At 44.2% G+C, this 13,900-nt stretch overlaps 1 protein-coding gene and 1 pseudogene across 2 annotated transcripts in view; both read right to left on the reverse strand.

Moving 5' to 3' along the window:
• LOC8041761 (stimulator of interferon genes protein) overlaps positions 1 to 4,958 on the reverse strand; it is a 60,619-nt gene extending 55,661 nt beyond the window's left edge. Inside the window, exon 1 of one of the 2 annotated variants that reach the window (XM_040219359.3) lies at positions 4,699 to 4,958. In XM_040219359.3, the coding sequence (XP_040075293.1) occupies positions 4,699 to 4,714 (16 nt within the window). In that variant the 5' untranslated portion in view covers positions 4,715 to 4,958. The remainder of the gene's footprint in view (positions 1 to 4,698) is intronic. The other variant, XM_040219358.3, reaches the window with a different exon arrangement.
• Positions 4,959 to 10,099: 5,141 nt separating this feature from the next.
• On the reverse strand, positions 10,100 to 10,709 carry LOC120844486 (annotated as a pseudogene).
• Between the last annotated feature and the right edge of the window lie 3,191 nt (positions 10,710 to 13,900).

Below are 13,900 nucleotides of genomic sequence, written 5' to 3' on the forward strand. Positions count from 1 at the left end.
GAAGCATAAACCAAGAACACAATTTATATGCATAAAGATTTTTATTTGCAAAGATTTTCCACTACTTGAGAAAAGAGCCACAAAGCGAGCTGAGAAGCAATCTGCAGCGACAGACACGTGCAGGTTAAAATACGAGTTTCTTGCATTTCTAGACGGATTGAGAAACCAATTTCTTTAGTATGTTGACCTCACAAACTTCATATCCCATCTACTTATTTTACGTTGCATATTTTTGGTCTGCAACTGTAGCTGCCACGTAATATAAACCTACGCTTCAAGCATTAAAGACAGTGGCGTCAGAACTTCACTTGGCAGCACCGCGGCTGTCTCGAACTGAACAGCACGCCACATGGTTTGGGGGTCAAGGCATTCTACGTTAGTGAAATTCAGTGCGCCCACTTTTGCAATTTACAGAGAATTACCTCAATGTTGTGAGGACCTCATTCTCGCACATTTTGCAGCTCGAAAAATAGAATAAAACCACTGATATCACAAATATATCACCCCAAATTGTGAACTTTTGGACCTGCAAAATATTCTCAAAAGCCATGCGAAATTTGCAAAACACTGAGCCCTCAAAAATAAAGTTGTTTACGATGTATCTCATTCTACAGCACAGCTGCAGCCCACCATCTTTTCTCAGCTGCTTTCTTCCTTCAGTTACTTCTTTGCCTACTCATTTCGACAATTGGTGCCCCCTTTCGACGCACCTTTGATGATAAGGCATTACAGTTGTGCAAAAACAATGAACCACATCAGTTTTTCAATTCTCTATTTAGACATTACAACTGTCATAGATACCAAAGGCCAACATGTCAGCAGAATGCTCTGTAGGTCACATCGCCACGGCTACCTCGAAGTTTGTTGCCATATCGGGCGAAAGTCCAAAGGCTTCTGAACTCTTTTGATGCATCAATGCTAAGTCTGGGAGGTGCTCCTTGGCCATGAATAGAGACAGACAAGGGTTTGTCAAGATCAAAAGGACCTCTGACCTACACTCTTATGATGCCCGAGACAATACCAAGGTACAGTCCCCACCAATATGAAAGACCCCCTCGGAGCGCGTGGCTGAGACGGTTGCCAGCGGGGATGCGGAGCGCATTGTGAACGGTTACATACTGCTTCGAGTGGAGCGAAATTTGATAACGCGGTCAAACTGAATCTGTGCGCCTCCCATTCCCTCGGAGCAACATAGAATTGCCCAAATAAAGCCCCTCGATAAAGGCGTATTTTACAAGTACCGCACACCATCGTTAAAGGGGCGGTGCAACAATTTGCGGACTTTGGCTAATTAATTGCGGGAATTGATCCCGGCCACATATAAAACGAAGGACCGAAAACTATTCTTTCCTGCTTGCCCTAGTTTTGATTAAAAAAATAAAAGAAATTGGTATCTCTGGCACCCCTCAACTCAACATTGAAGCGGCACAAGCTTCGCCTGTGACGTCATTCGGAATAGCGTTGGTTTCCGGTTGGGTGCTCCTGGCTTCCGTTTCCCCAGCACTCGCCGGCTCGCCAGGCTCGCCGCTCTCCCCGCTCTCCCGTCGATTTCCGACCAACATGGCGGCATGGGCGGACGGCCTGAGCGACGTCGAGTGCAAGATGCTTGCGTATAGTAAGTCAGTTGAACTTGTGCGGCGGGCAGTCGACGCGGCGGGCAGTCGAAGTCGAGGTTGAGACACCAGGAACAATAACGATACCACAATACTACGGACCACGACCGACGCACTCCGTCGAGCGAGGGAAAGACAAAACGTCCGGGTTGCTCATGTAGCTGCCGTAGGCGCTTCGGACGTCGACGGATGACAACGACGGCAGGTTTGGTTGACTTGCGGTAGATGGCGCCACAAATCTTTTAGCGGCAATATTAGGCTTTTAAAGCGTTTCTGCATGCCTAAACAACAAGATTTTTTAAACTTAACCTTAAATCAAGCTTACAATTGCCTAACACTGTCACTTACAAAAACCACTCCGAATGGCGTCACACCACACGTTCCATTTGCGGCCACCATGTGGCCGCAGGTTGTGAAAAAGTGTTTTTTATTTTGCAATTACGCAGCGAAATAGAGGTATTTCGGGGTATGATGGCACTTTTTCTCTTACGTATGCCGAAGTAAACAATATAAAAAATACAAGCTGCACATTCGTTCAGTGTTAAAATCATTGTACAGCCCCTTTAAGGAAACGCGCAAGACACGTCCCACAAGCGGGAGATCCACCACCATTAGCTTCCAAGGGCCGTTCATTTCAGTGCTGCGCCGCCATTTGCTTCCAAGGGCCGCTCCAGACATGGGCCCTCTGCACTGGTGCATTTGACGCTACTTACACGACAAATGCGAACACATAGAGGGGCTTGACGCCCAAAGTGCGAGTAGCTCCCCCCATTCGCCGTCTCGGCCACACTAGGGTGGGCTGGAGGGGGAGGTTGTTGACTGTCTGGCTCGGCATAGTGAGCTGGAAGTGATGATATGGGTGTTCTTAGCTTTTCCGGATTGTGGCAGAAATGCCATCTGTGTATGTAATGCATGGCGGCGCTGATGCTATCAGTCTAGTCACACTCAATACACGGCATCTTGTTCTAGCCAAGAGACTTTTGCAGAAAATCCCACAAGACCTTGCGACGAGAGGAATTGTAGAATTGTTCGGACGTCCGCTTCGTGCCAACTAAAACGCTTCGTTATCCTGGTAGCGGCAAAATTTATTCTTTCTTATCGTTAGAAGCTCAGCATACACAAAAAAAATAAAGCCAATGGAAAAGAAAGTCATCACATACTCTGTTTTGCTTTCCTTCTGCCTTTTTGGCATTCTAATATCACAAACAGTTAAACAAACGTCAACTTCGTTTTCACTTCTTGAATAATTTCATGTGCTGTACATCTGACTGTCACAGAGCGCAAAGCAGACGCTGGGGGCACCACATATTTCCGGAAAGGTCTATTAGGAAATTTGTTGTCTAGATTCAGAAAAGAAGATGATGCAGAAGTTGTTTTAATATCATCCTTTGCTAAGGTGAGCTCCAAATCTCCAGCTGTATAAACATGCACACACCAATTTCTGAGATCCAGATCTGGTTAGTTTTCAACACCCATGTGTACTGTCAGAGCTCTTATAAATGTGTAGTCTTTGTTGCATGAGCATAAAGAGCATCTGAATCCTATCGCATTTGGCCCATTGCATCATGGCAGGCTCCGGCATACCATGAATTGACTGATGAAGCCTCATTCAGCTCATACTTCTGCCTAGCACACTTTAATTACAGCATATTGAGACAAATAATGGAAGGCTCCAGGCAACGCCTCGTGAATACACTGTGTCTGTCAGAGAAAGGAAAATACAATGGAGGCTGCCGTTTGAGAAGTTGTGCACCACCACCATTGGGCAGGATAGCGAACCTAGATTAGAGAGAGGGTCCATTTCAAATCATGGGGAACGTTTGCAATTGAATGGCGGACACGTCCTGGGGCGATCGGCAGCAAGTGCACATGCGCTGCGTTTTCGCATGGCAAGGAGGAAGCAGGAGGAAAGAGGGAGACGTTTGCAGACGATCAACACCTTCGTCGCCTCCTCCTGTCTCATATTGCAAAAACAGCCCATAAACCGCGTGACCACGATCGAGCAGTTAGAAACTCTCATGAGGCTAACACCGGGGCTTTGTGAGCGACATGTCCTCAGCCCGTGCCCCAGAGAGCCTGTATTACAGAGACCTTCCAACTGCTCAATCGGGGTGACACGGTGAGGTGGTTGGGATGTCCATGACTTGGGGTGCAAAGAGGGGGAGTCATAATGCATGCCTATATTATAGGGTTGGCCGGATTTCGAAGGGGGGGCATAAAGTCCCATAAGCCCCCCTCCCCTCTCTCTCCCCTCCCCCTCCCCGTCCCCCTCCCCCCTCCCCCCCCCCCCCCCCCCCCCTCATAGCACCGAATCTCGAAGGCAAATTGCCCTCTCGCTATTTAAACTTTCGCGGGGCTCAATCTGTTTTCACTCATCCAAGACGAAAGTGAAAGACGAGAAAAATTACGAAAGGCTCCGTCTGTGTACTCGTGCTTATGAGAATTACAACGTACTTCATCCGATCAAGGACGTCTGAAAGGAGGAAACACCATTTAATGCCACAACCGGTCTGCGCCAAGTCAGTCTCTAAACCTGGGAAACGAATATCCTCGGATAGCTGTTTAGATAAAAGCTTTATTCTGAAAGCCGTTTTAGTCAGGGGGCACCGGTACATTCGCGTTATTAGTCGAGAAATTGCAAGATTCTACGATGGCATCGTACCTTTTTTTTAGAAGGACTGCACTGTGTGAGAGGTCGTCCCTCGGTCAAACCGCTCAATTCTCGTATTTATTCTCCGCGTGCTACGGTTCTCACGAAGGCCGGGGTTCGTTCTCGCAGCGGGACACCGGTACAGGAAACAAGATAGCAATGGGTGGAAAAGCAGTAAGCAGCAGTATACAACTGTGTACAGGCTGACAGCTATCCATATGATCCCGTCCTGGATCTCCGGAGTGAATCGATGCAGGCCCAATGAGCACACCTCCCCGTTCAGAAAACCTAGCCGGAGGCTCCGAGAGGGGCTTTCACATCGGTGGAGACTGTAACCGAAGCACGGAAGCCCGAAACGTCTCTAGTTTCCTTTCCCCTTCGTTTTGCACGTCTTCTCTCACGCGTTTAGCTTACGGGTACTGAATGTCAACTTGCCTTGGCCGTCTCCCATTGTGACGAACGGCGTTGGGACACTCTGCGACTCTGCCGCTACCCGCGACAAATCTCGTCGTCAACGTTCTCCAGTTTGTATTTCGCACGTTTTTGGCACAAAAACACGAAAGTCGGGGCTAGTTGGTCGTGATCGCACGTGCCGCCGCCCCACCTCCCTGCGCATTTCAAATAAGCGCTGTTTACATCGGTTTACATTTTTTGGGGCGAAGTCAGCGAAGTCGCCATAACGTGGACTAAAAGTCGCTAGTTTTAGCGAAAAAGCCGGTAAGTGGTGATGATGATGATAACTCGTTTCGATGTGTTTTCGATTTATTTTATAAAATAAAACATTTGAAGGTGTTTTCTTTTTTTAAGCATTATTTTAATATATATATTGCGACGACGAGACGAGTGACCAGGCGCCTTGGGTCGGGACTATGGTCGGGATGCACATCCGAAGAGCTATCGAATATCCAATACAAATCAATCCAAATTTAGTTTTGGCGGTTTGTGGTGTGTGCAGTGTGCACATTCAGTGTGTCTAATGTGTGTGCAGCGCGCTTTTTGTTATCTCTGTTTAGGCATTGTAACCATTGTAACACAACGTCAAACGTTTATAACAAATGGAATGTGAACAACACGGCGCATGGAAGACACGGACACATGACGGACGGCGTTGGGGGCTTGGAACAGCATGGTAAAGTCACTTCGTGTTTGGAAGTAGTTTATTTTTGTTTTTTATGACAAGAAAGGCTGACGTTTGTCCTTTGCCCCCCTTGTTCCCCTTCTTCAGCGTTTATTATCGTTTTGATAATATAATTGTTCGCACCCCAATATGCTGGTGGCAGCAGAAAGGCCCAAAAATACGAGCCAAAGTCCTGCATTGCTTTGTCTTTTTTTTTTTTTTTGGGGGGGGGGGGGGGGGGAGGGGAGGGGGAGGGGGAGGGGGAGGGAAGCGAGCGAGCCGTGCTGCAGAACCCAGAGATCCTGGGTTCAATCCCCACCCGAGCCCGTTTTGATCTGGATGAGCATCGTACCGGCGTGCGGTCGTGTATCATTACTGCGTAGTGCACATTAAAGACCCCAGGCCATCGGTTGTACTGCACTGACTAACGTCCGGCTGTTGTATAAACACACAACAATTTGCTTTGGTAAGTCGGCTGTCAGCAAGCGGCATCCTTAAACGTTCACGCTTACTGGTCAGTGTAATGCATGTGTTCATCCAAATGGTCGGGCAACATTTTGGGATCTCTGGGAATGAAAGAGGCAGAGAGGAAAATGTGGGAGGGAGGAATGTAGGAGAAATCAGCTCAAAATAGGTGTATACACCTAAAAATCTTCCCTTCTTCGTCGTCTTCCTTTCTCCCTCTGGGCCGATCCATGGGTTGACTTGCACTTCTTTTCCACATTAAGTCACATCATCACAACCATAATATCCCGAGTCATCGCCTACCCCACTTTTTGGGCAAATATCGATTTCCAAAAAAACACCGAGTGATTGCCCACTCTTACATATGCCCCAACGCGGACTTTGTGATCCGCAAAGATTCATCCTACCTGAATGACACGGCCGCATACCTTACAATTGGAGGGCATTCGTGACAAAGTAAAATAAAGAGGGGAACGACACTTCACTTTGCATACGTATTTCCTCCCCAATTTCTGCAACCCAAAACCGCAAAACATGCATGCAAAAAAAAAGTCTGAAAGATAACACAATTATTAACCCATTCAGAAATTACAAGGTCAGTGAAAGCCCTATATCCTAAAATGTAAAAGCGGAAGGTAAAGTTAAGATCCGTCTCCACCGAAATAAGATCACTGCAAACCCGCGCCTTCTCCCTGAACTTCGCGGCTGCAGTTGGTAAGGTTGTGCAATGTTTGAGACGACAGCCGGCGGGTAAATAGACTTGCTGAATCGCCCTCACACGGACACTTGTAAAGCGACCCATTATGAGCTCCGTGTTCGTGGGGCCGTCCACACGACGCAGCAACACCTCCTCAACCCATGTTGATAGCACACCGCACACGGACGCACGCATGTATGCACCAAACGAAACTTGCAAAAAAGCCTCCTTTTAGTGATTGATAAGTTGGCCAACACTGGCCCGACACCAAAGTATTTGCCAATGCGATCGCAGAGTTTCCCGCTTCCCCAGCATCGCTCTTTGTATCTTTCGCTCGCTCGCCCGTTGCACCTGGTTGGGTGCAGCGGTGTTAGAAACATACTTTCACAGGATAAACATTCGCGTATGCAAGCAATGGACTTTGCGATAGTAAAACATTTTTTTCATGAGCATTTCTTGCATTTAATGTATCTCTTGTGCAGCCACGCTGGATATGTACAAAAAAACTAGCTATACGTTTTCCTCGCTTTTTTTTTTTACTTTTTGTGCTCACCCACCGAGACATGGCCCACCCCACTTTTTTTTTTATGAGTTTCGGGTGGCAGGGGAGTGGGCGAAGACTCTGGATATTACGGTAGTTTTAAAGAATGTTTACACAAGGAAGTGATTAAATTTACCAATACCCGCTAAAATTCTTCTTACTTCAAATACTTTTTTTTTTGTGTGTGTGTGGATAGTGATAGACAAGGTGATAACACATTCCTCTGCGTGCTCTTCGACGGCTAGTGCTTCGAGCATCTCATGTGCAAAAGGATTCTTGTTGCAAGAATGATGATGTTCCTAAATGCTGCACTGCATTTGCATGTCCTGCATTAAGCTGGTAGATGGCCTGCTGCTGTGCACTTCACAGATGCTGTATGTTCCCTAATTTTGTTCTGTATGCATTTGTCTATTTGGCCAATGCAACACTTGCCACATGAAAGGGGTATGTGATAAACAACTCCTGTTTGTCACTGAGCATATCTTGTTCTGTGGGAAGTCTCACGTTTTTTCTATTGGTTTGTTGGCCTGAGCCAAACAGCATCCATGGGGTATACTTTGTTTGGCACTGGGCAAGCAACTTAAATGGTGTCTTCCTGGATATCTTTCATCTTGTGGGTACTCCCGTGAGAACATTTGCAAGAAATTGAAACGCACAACGGCAGATTCCAAAGAAAAAGGAGATACTCGATAAAAGATTGCTGCTATACCATACAGAGTTGTTGGGTATCCCGCATCGCATCTTGGATGATGTTGATGTTAAGATTTGTAGAGGGCAAAGAAGAGCTGTGCTGGCAACATTTCTTTTGATAGTTCTTGAGTGGCCGGACAAAAATAGAAGAAACCCCTTTTCTAGTTGGGGTTCATATCTCCAACGAACGTGTCTTTGTTTAAATTTTTGTGTGAGTTAAAGGAACTTAATGGAATTGTTTACGGCTAATTCATGTGTGAAAACAAGATCAGGGCAACTCTCTAGAAAACATCACATACTGTAAATAACTTATTTTGTGCAGGCTCAATATTTCGCGATTTAGGTCAAAGCTGAAGTTTTTAAATAATTCCCAGGTTCTAATTTTCGCGATGCAGTGGGATATAAATATAGATTTCAGTTTGTTTACATTTTACTGGAATCATTCACGGGACCTATTTTTTGTGAATTGTAGATGATTCGTGAAAATTGGGTCCTCGTGAAAATTAAGTTGTTTACAGTAGTCTGTGTCCTTCTTTCTGGTCACCTATTTCCTCTGCATAAAGTACCAAGAAATCATCCATGTACCTTAGTATGTCTCTGATCCTTGTGTCAATTAGGTTATTTTGAATGATCCTGTTGCATGGCGTCAGGTACAGATGACATGGCTGAGGTGCCACCTCAGTTCCAATACATGAACAACTTTTTTGTACATACTTTTGTCCTTGATATGCTGCCTTTGTTGCTGTTAAATCAACAATTTTTTAGCTACCCCAACTGACTATATTTTCAGTCTCACTGGCCTTTGCCCTTTTCGGTAAGCTGTTTGGTATTGTGAAATTCGGAATAGTTATTGTGAAATCAGGATGTGAAAATGATGCTAAAACCAACATTCAAATATACCCATGCTTTTCAGTGATGGCAGAGGAAGGCAGGCTTGCCGGTCAAGCAGGCAGTCTAAAAATGGACTATGCCGAGCATTTGTTTCAGGATATGGGGCAGAAATGGAGCGAGCTTCCAAAGCAATCATTTGGCACTATGAAACTGCTTGTACTAATCGGGTCAGAGCAAAGTCTATAGTCCAAAAAGTGAACCCCTGCCTTCTGCTAAAGTCACTTTTTCTTTGTTGGCAGTAGAGGCTTTCACTTTAAAAAAACACGGCAAGGACCTAAATTGGAAATTCAATAGCTTAGCGGAAAAAATCTATTTGTCCCAACATTTGGGTTACATTTCAGCGATATTTGTTGGTGTGCTTACCAAATTTTAAGGCAAATCGGGGACTATATAGAAAACACCGGAGTACTTTTTAACTCGTAAATACTAATAGTTATTTGGTGTACATGTGCATTTATTCATTCATTCATTTACCCTTAGGCCCCAGGAGGCATTATATAAAGGGGGGGGGGGAGCTATACAGAAAAAAAAATACATATGGAACATTTTGCAAATATAAACAACAAAGGGGGGAAAATGGAATAAAACATTCCTGGCCAAGAAGTGGCTGCACAAGAAATGGTGTTAGTTACATGTTTATTATGGATGCCACTTTATTTCTAAAAAGATCTGGGTTGCTGATGTGAACTATTGGGTCCGGCAGATCAATCCATTCTATTGCGAGTGGAAGGAATTTGAACAGTTTCTGAAGAAGGTGATTACTAGAGGCCGGATTTTTAGGCACTAAAAAAGCTTGTTTTAGGCGCCGAAAATGCGCGGCAAAAACAAGATTTTAGGCACTAAAAAGAATAAAATAGGCGCAATAAATTTTGAGATAAATGCTAATAATTTCAAGTGAAGACGTGAGCGAACTGTAAGCACGACAGGAAATCCCAAAATGTCATTGCTATGAGGCCACAAGGGCAGTAACAGTTCAATTCAATTCAATTCTTTATTTTTCTCTCATAACAAGTTCTATACATTGACATTAGATGTGGAATTGCCCCGTAATACCTCTGGGCTAATGGCGATTAATTGGCTTAATTTCACAAGCGCATTGCTTACATACATGTTCAGATGCGAAAGTCACTCAAGCGTTGCATATTGTGAAACAGGCAGGAGAAACAATACTTGAAATATAGTAATACTGATTTATAAAAACGCAAAGTTATGTCTTCCTGACGTAATTAAATTACAATAAAGCAAGAAAATAATAAATGCAAGATAGACAAGGTTTGTTAAGAAATTAACATGTTGTTACGTGAGAACTTACGTACAAACTTTAGCAATTTTCTACAGGTACCTTAATTATACAGGCAAGATCTTTAAACACTTCCATATACACATTCGCTCATTCGAAATATAAATATTATTAATCGTGTTTGGACAGAACGCGGAACCTAGTTTAAGAATCACTATGAAAATTATAGAAACAATAGGTAACTACCAGCATCTCCAGATTTCCGGGTTCAAAATTGTGCCTCTTGTCGCTGAGAATGAGTTTGTACGCGGAGAACGAACGCTCGACGTCGACAGATGTGATTGGTGCGTACTTATACTTGGGAAGATTCGATGTGTTAATTGACACTTGGATCCTACAGGGCTCACCAGCAAGGAGTTGTGAAGCTTCTTTAAGGACAGAAAACCCCTTGTTTTTGGCCAAGACGGATTGTAGCTTCGCAAGTGCCTTTTCAGCGACGGGTCCTTCGGGAACGGTGGCGATTCTTTCCTGTGCGTGGAGAATTAGCGCAACGTTCTTAACAAGAGTTTCTCCCGCATTTTCAAGTTTTTTTATATAAATCCGCTAAGAACGTGAAGTTGGCGCAAAGGTACGCGAGGTCTCCTGGCAGGCTATTCACGGAGAGGACAGCTTGAGCCTTTGTGACTGCAACACTCTCGTCAATTGGAAGGCCGTTGATCACGGCCTTGATGTCCGAAAAGTAGCTGTTGTAGTAGTCAACAGCTTCTAGCCACGTTCCCCATCGTCTGACGACGGGTTCTCGCATAACTCGACGATTGCTTGATGCGACGGTTCCTTTAGAGAATCAAACCCAACGGAAGCACCAATGGAACCACCCAGATCCGTTGCATCACACCAGGGTTCCCGCGAGGGGAGGTGGGCGTAATTTTTCCCCATCACTTTCTTTGCCCCTGACGGTATCATAGTTCCCCTGGGGAGTAGAGTTGTGCGTCCACCGCCAAGTCCTGCGGGAAAGCCACCCGTAAAGCATGCAGAAGCCGCCGCTCCGGTTGCACCGGCGCAAAGGGAGGGGGGGGGGGGGGGGGGGGTGTTAAAAAGAGGACCAGGTTCAAACCCATAAAATTCAGAACAGTAAATATTTCCAGGTAGAATGAATAAAGGTATCAAATTGCACTCGAAAGCGAAACTTGACGCTACATAGTGCTGATTTAGGCGCCAATTTGAGAAAAAAGGCATTATAGGCATTTATCGGAGTTTAGGCACCAACACCCAAAATAGGCATTTATAGGCACTATAAAACCACCATAAAAGCCATCAGTGACCTCTAATTCGTGCTCATATATCGAAATGGGGCGATAGGAACGCAAGGAAAAAAATAGGCATTTGCCTAAAATCCGGTCTCTAGTGATTACACATATGAGGAAGTGTACTTAAGGGGGTACTGAAGTCAATTTTGAAAAAGTTTGTTTTTAATCTTATATTGATTAAGATGTGTTAGTTTCCAGATATTCCAAGTCCTATATTACAAAACCGCCTATTCATCTCGGGCTAATAGAAAAACGTGGACTCTTTTTTTTTTTTCTCGCGGACTACATTGTGTGGAAAAATGAAAGCCCTAGAATACATGCAGATCCCGAATGAATTTATTATAACAAGTTTCAAAGATAGCCTGATTGGTACACATTCGGATAAGACTCCCCTTTTTCGCCGCGAGCGAAGCCATCGCTTGTAACTCGTCGCCAAGCGCCCTTCGACGACCACTTCATTTGGAAGAAAATTGTCCCAAAAAAGGCGTGTCGCGATTTTTGAACACACTTTTATCGAGGAAATAAGCTATGCCTGATTGTGATTTCCGGTTTGTTGGGATGCTTAGAGCATCTAGATTGAGTTGTCACCTCAAAAGGACAATCTCAAAATCGACTTCAGTGCCTTTTTAAAGCAGAGTTGTTAGTCAGCTGTTTTTGTTTTGCCCGTCCTTTCTGCATGTGTTTCTGTAAGTTCGAGCTCACTCATCACCAGTATGTACCAACTAGCTCAACTAAATCCTGTAACCAAGTTTTTTTCTTGTAGCTAGGTTTTAGCCACAAGATTAAAAATTTCCCACGATTTGGCAGCACTGTAAATTCTAATCGCACACCTGTAGTTTATTTGTGAACACATTGAATGCGGAAAAGGGGACATTTGTTGCGTGAGGTGTCCATTGTTTGTCGTGCAAAAAGCCAGGGACTGGTTAACTTTTAATTTTAGTCTGTTAAAATGGACTTTTATTTTCTTTTTTTGGTCCTATAATGTACCTTACAATCAAATGTCTTCTGAACTCTTGTGGCATTACGTCTTTCGCAGTGGAAAGCACAAGTGATGCGTCATTGTTGTTCAGCTTGCATAGCGTATAGAGGTGCCACACTGTCATCCATCGTGCAGATGCTAAACAGTTCTAGCGTAGCATTGCCGTACGGAGCGGCATCGCTACCGTGAGCTTGTGCTGGGACTTTAAAGCATGCCCGTCAGCGTGTGCCAGGTGCCATGCCATGGCCATGGTAGCCTGTGGTAATACTCTGCTACAACTGCTGTACTGAAAAGAGTGATTGAAAGTCACAGCCCGACCGAGGTCACGGTAGCTGTGCCATTCTGTACAGCGAAGCTAAGCTAAAACTACGTATTGTCGCGATACCGTTCAGAAATATTTTAGAGCGTCTGGAAGTGGGTACCTATGATCGAAAAACTTGTAGATCGAAATTCCTTTTTGTTTAAAATTTGTGTCTCTGAATTTCTCCAACACGATGCAGATGGCACGTCACTGGAGCAATATAACAATGTAATTTCCTCACTAAATTCAGCTGAGAATTTGACGTTACGTGACCTATGCACCACCTAGTTTCCCCGCTTAATTTAGTGGGGAAATTAATTAAAATATTCCTTCACATCTCCCGAAATGACCGTTTAATGTCTTTTAGACCGATCGAAACAATCATCCTTTCAATTACTGTATTCCGTGCATTATAAAACTTTAAAGACAAAGGCCAATGTTTTATCACTTTTTTAAGTAGACATACTAGTCCGTCACTCATTTGAATTGGATTCCTGGATGAGCGAAGATGTCTTTTTAGCTAGATGAGCCAACAGATGAATCTAGTATTTGCTGTTAGATTAATGTGAATGAAATATATGTTACCACACTGCTTTGAAATTATCTTTTGCTCTATGATGGTGTGTACCAATCACATCCCTGATCTTAGAATAAAATAGTCAAGGAGGGAGCCTTTGAGATTTGTACTAGAGATCATTGTACGAGAATCTGTGACCTCTACATACCTCACACCTTCGGCCGTGCCGCAGGAAATTATGGAGAAAGCAGACGGTCAGAGGTGAACTCTGGCAGTCTTTTGAGGTACCGAAGCTGACTATTGTTTCGGAATACCCTGACTTTACTCTGGCCGTTTCACTTTTTCTTATATCTAAATTCAAAATCACTATTGAGGAAACGGACAGTGAAGGCGACGCCAGAGCCAGCGTTAAAAGTTGCCCACGTTTTTTACTGGCACGTTGTCGCATGTTTTGTAAAACTCGCAGGTCGAGCAGCCAGCCTAAAAAAAGGGAGTATGTCATGCTTTTTTTTTCGTTCTGATGGAGTGAGTTGTCATGGCATTTGTTTGGCACCATCAAACTTCTCGTAAACTTCGTGAACAGGTTATACTGTCCAAATTACAAGGTCTGTCATAACTATTTCAGTGTTGCCAGTGGAGCATTTCAGTTAAAAAAAGAAAAATGGTCAAGACCAATTTTAAAAATTTAATAACTTTGCAAAAAGTTTACTTTGGCCCATTATTTCGGTTACTAATCCAGCCATGTCAATTCGGTTTGTTGAATCAATATTTTATCAAGTTTGTGAGCATAAAAGTTTGACTTTTCTAATATAGATGATAGCTTTGCCTGTCTCTTTTGGTTCTCTCATGTTTGATGTTATAGTTCCAGAAGTTTCTGTGGTTTGTTCTAAAG

This window comes from Ixodes scapularis, unplaced genomic scaffold, assembly GCF_016920785.2.
Source record: "Ixodes scapularis isolate PalLabHiFi unplaced genomic scaffold, ASM1692078v2 PGA_scaffold2__306_contigs__length_199485367, whole genome shotgun sequence".
NCBI lineage: Eukaryota > Metazoa > Arthropoda > Arachnida > Ixodida > Ixodidae > Ixodes > Ixodes scapularis.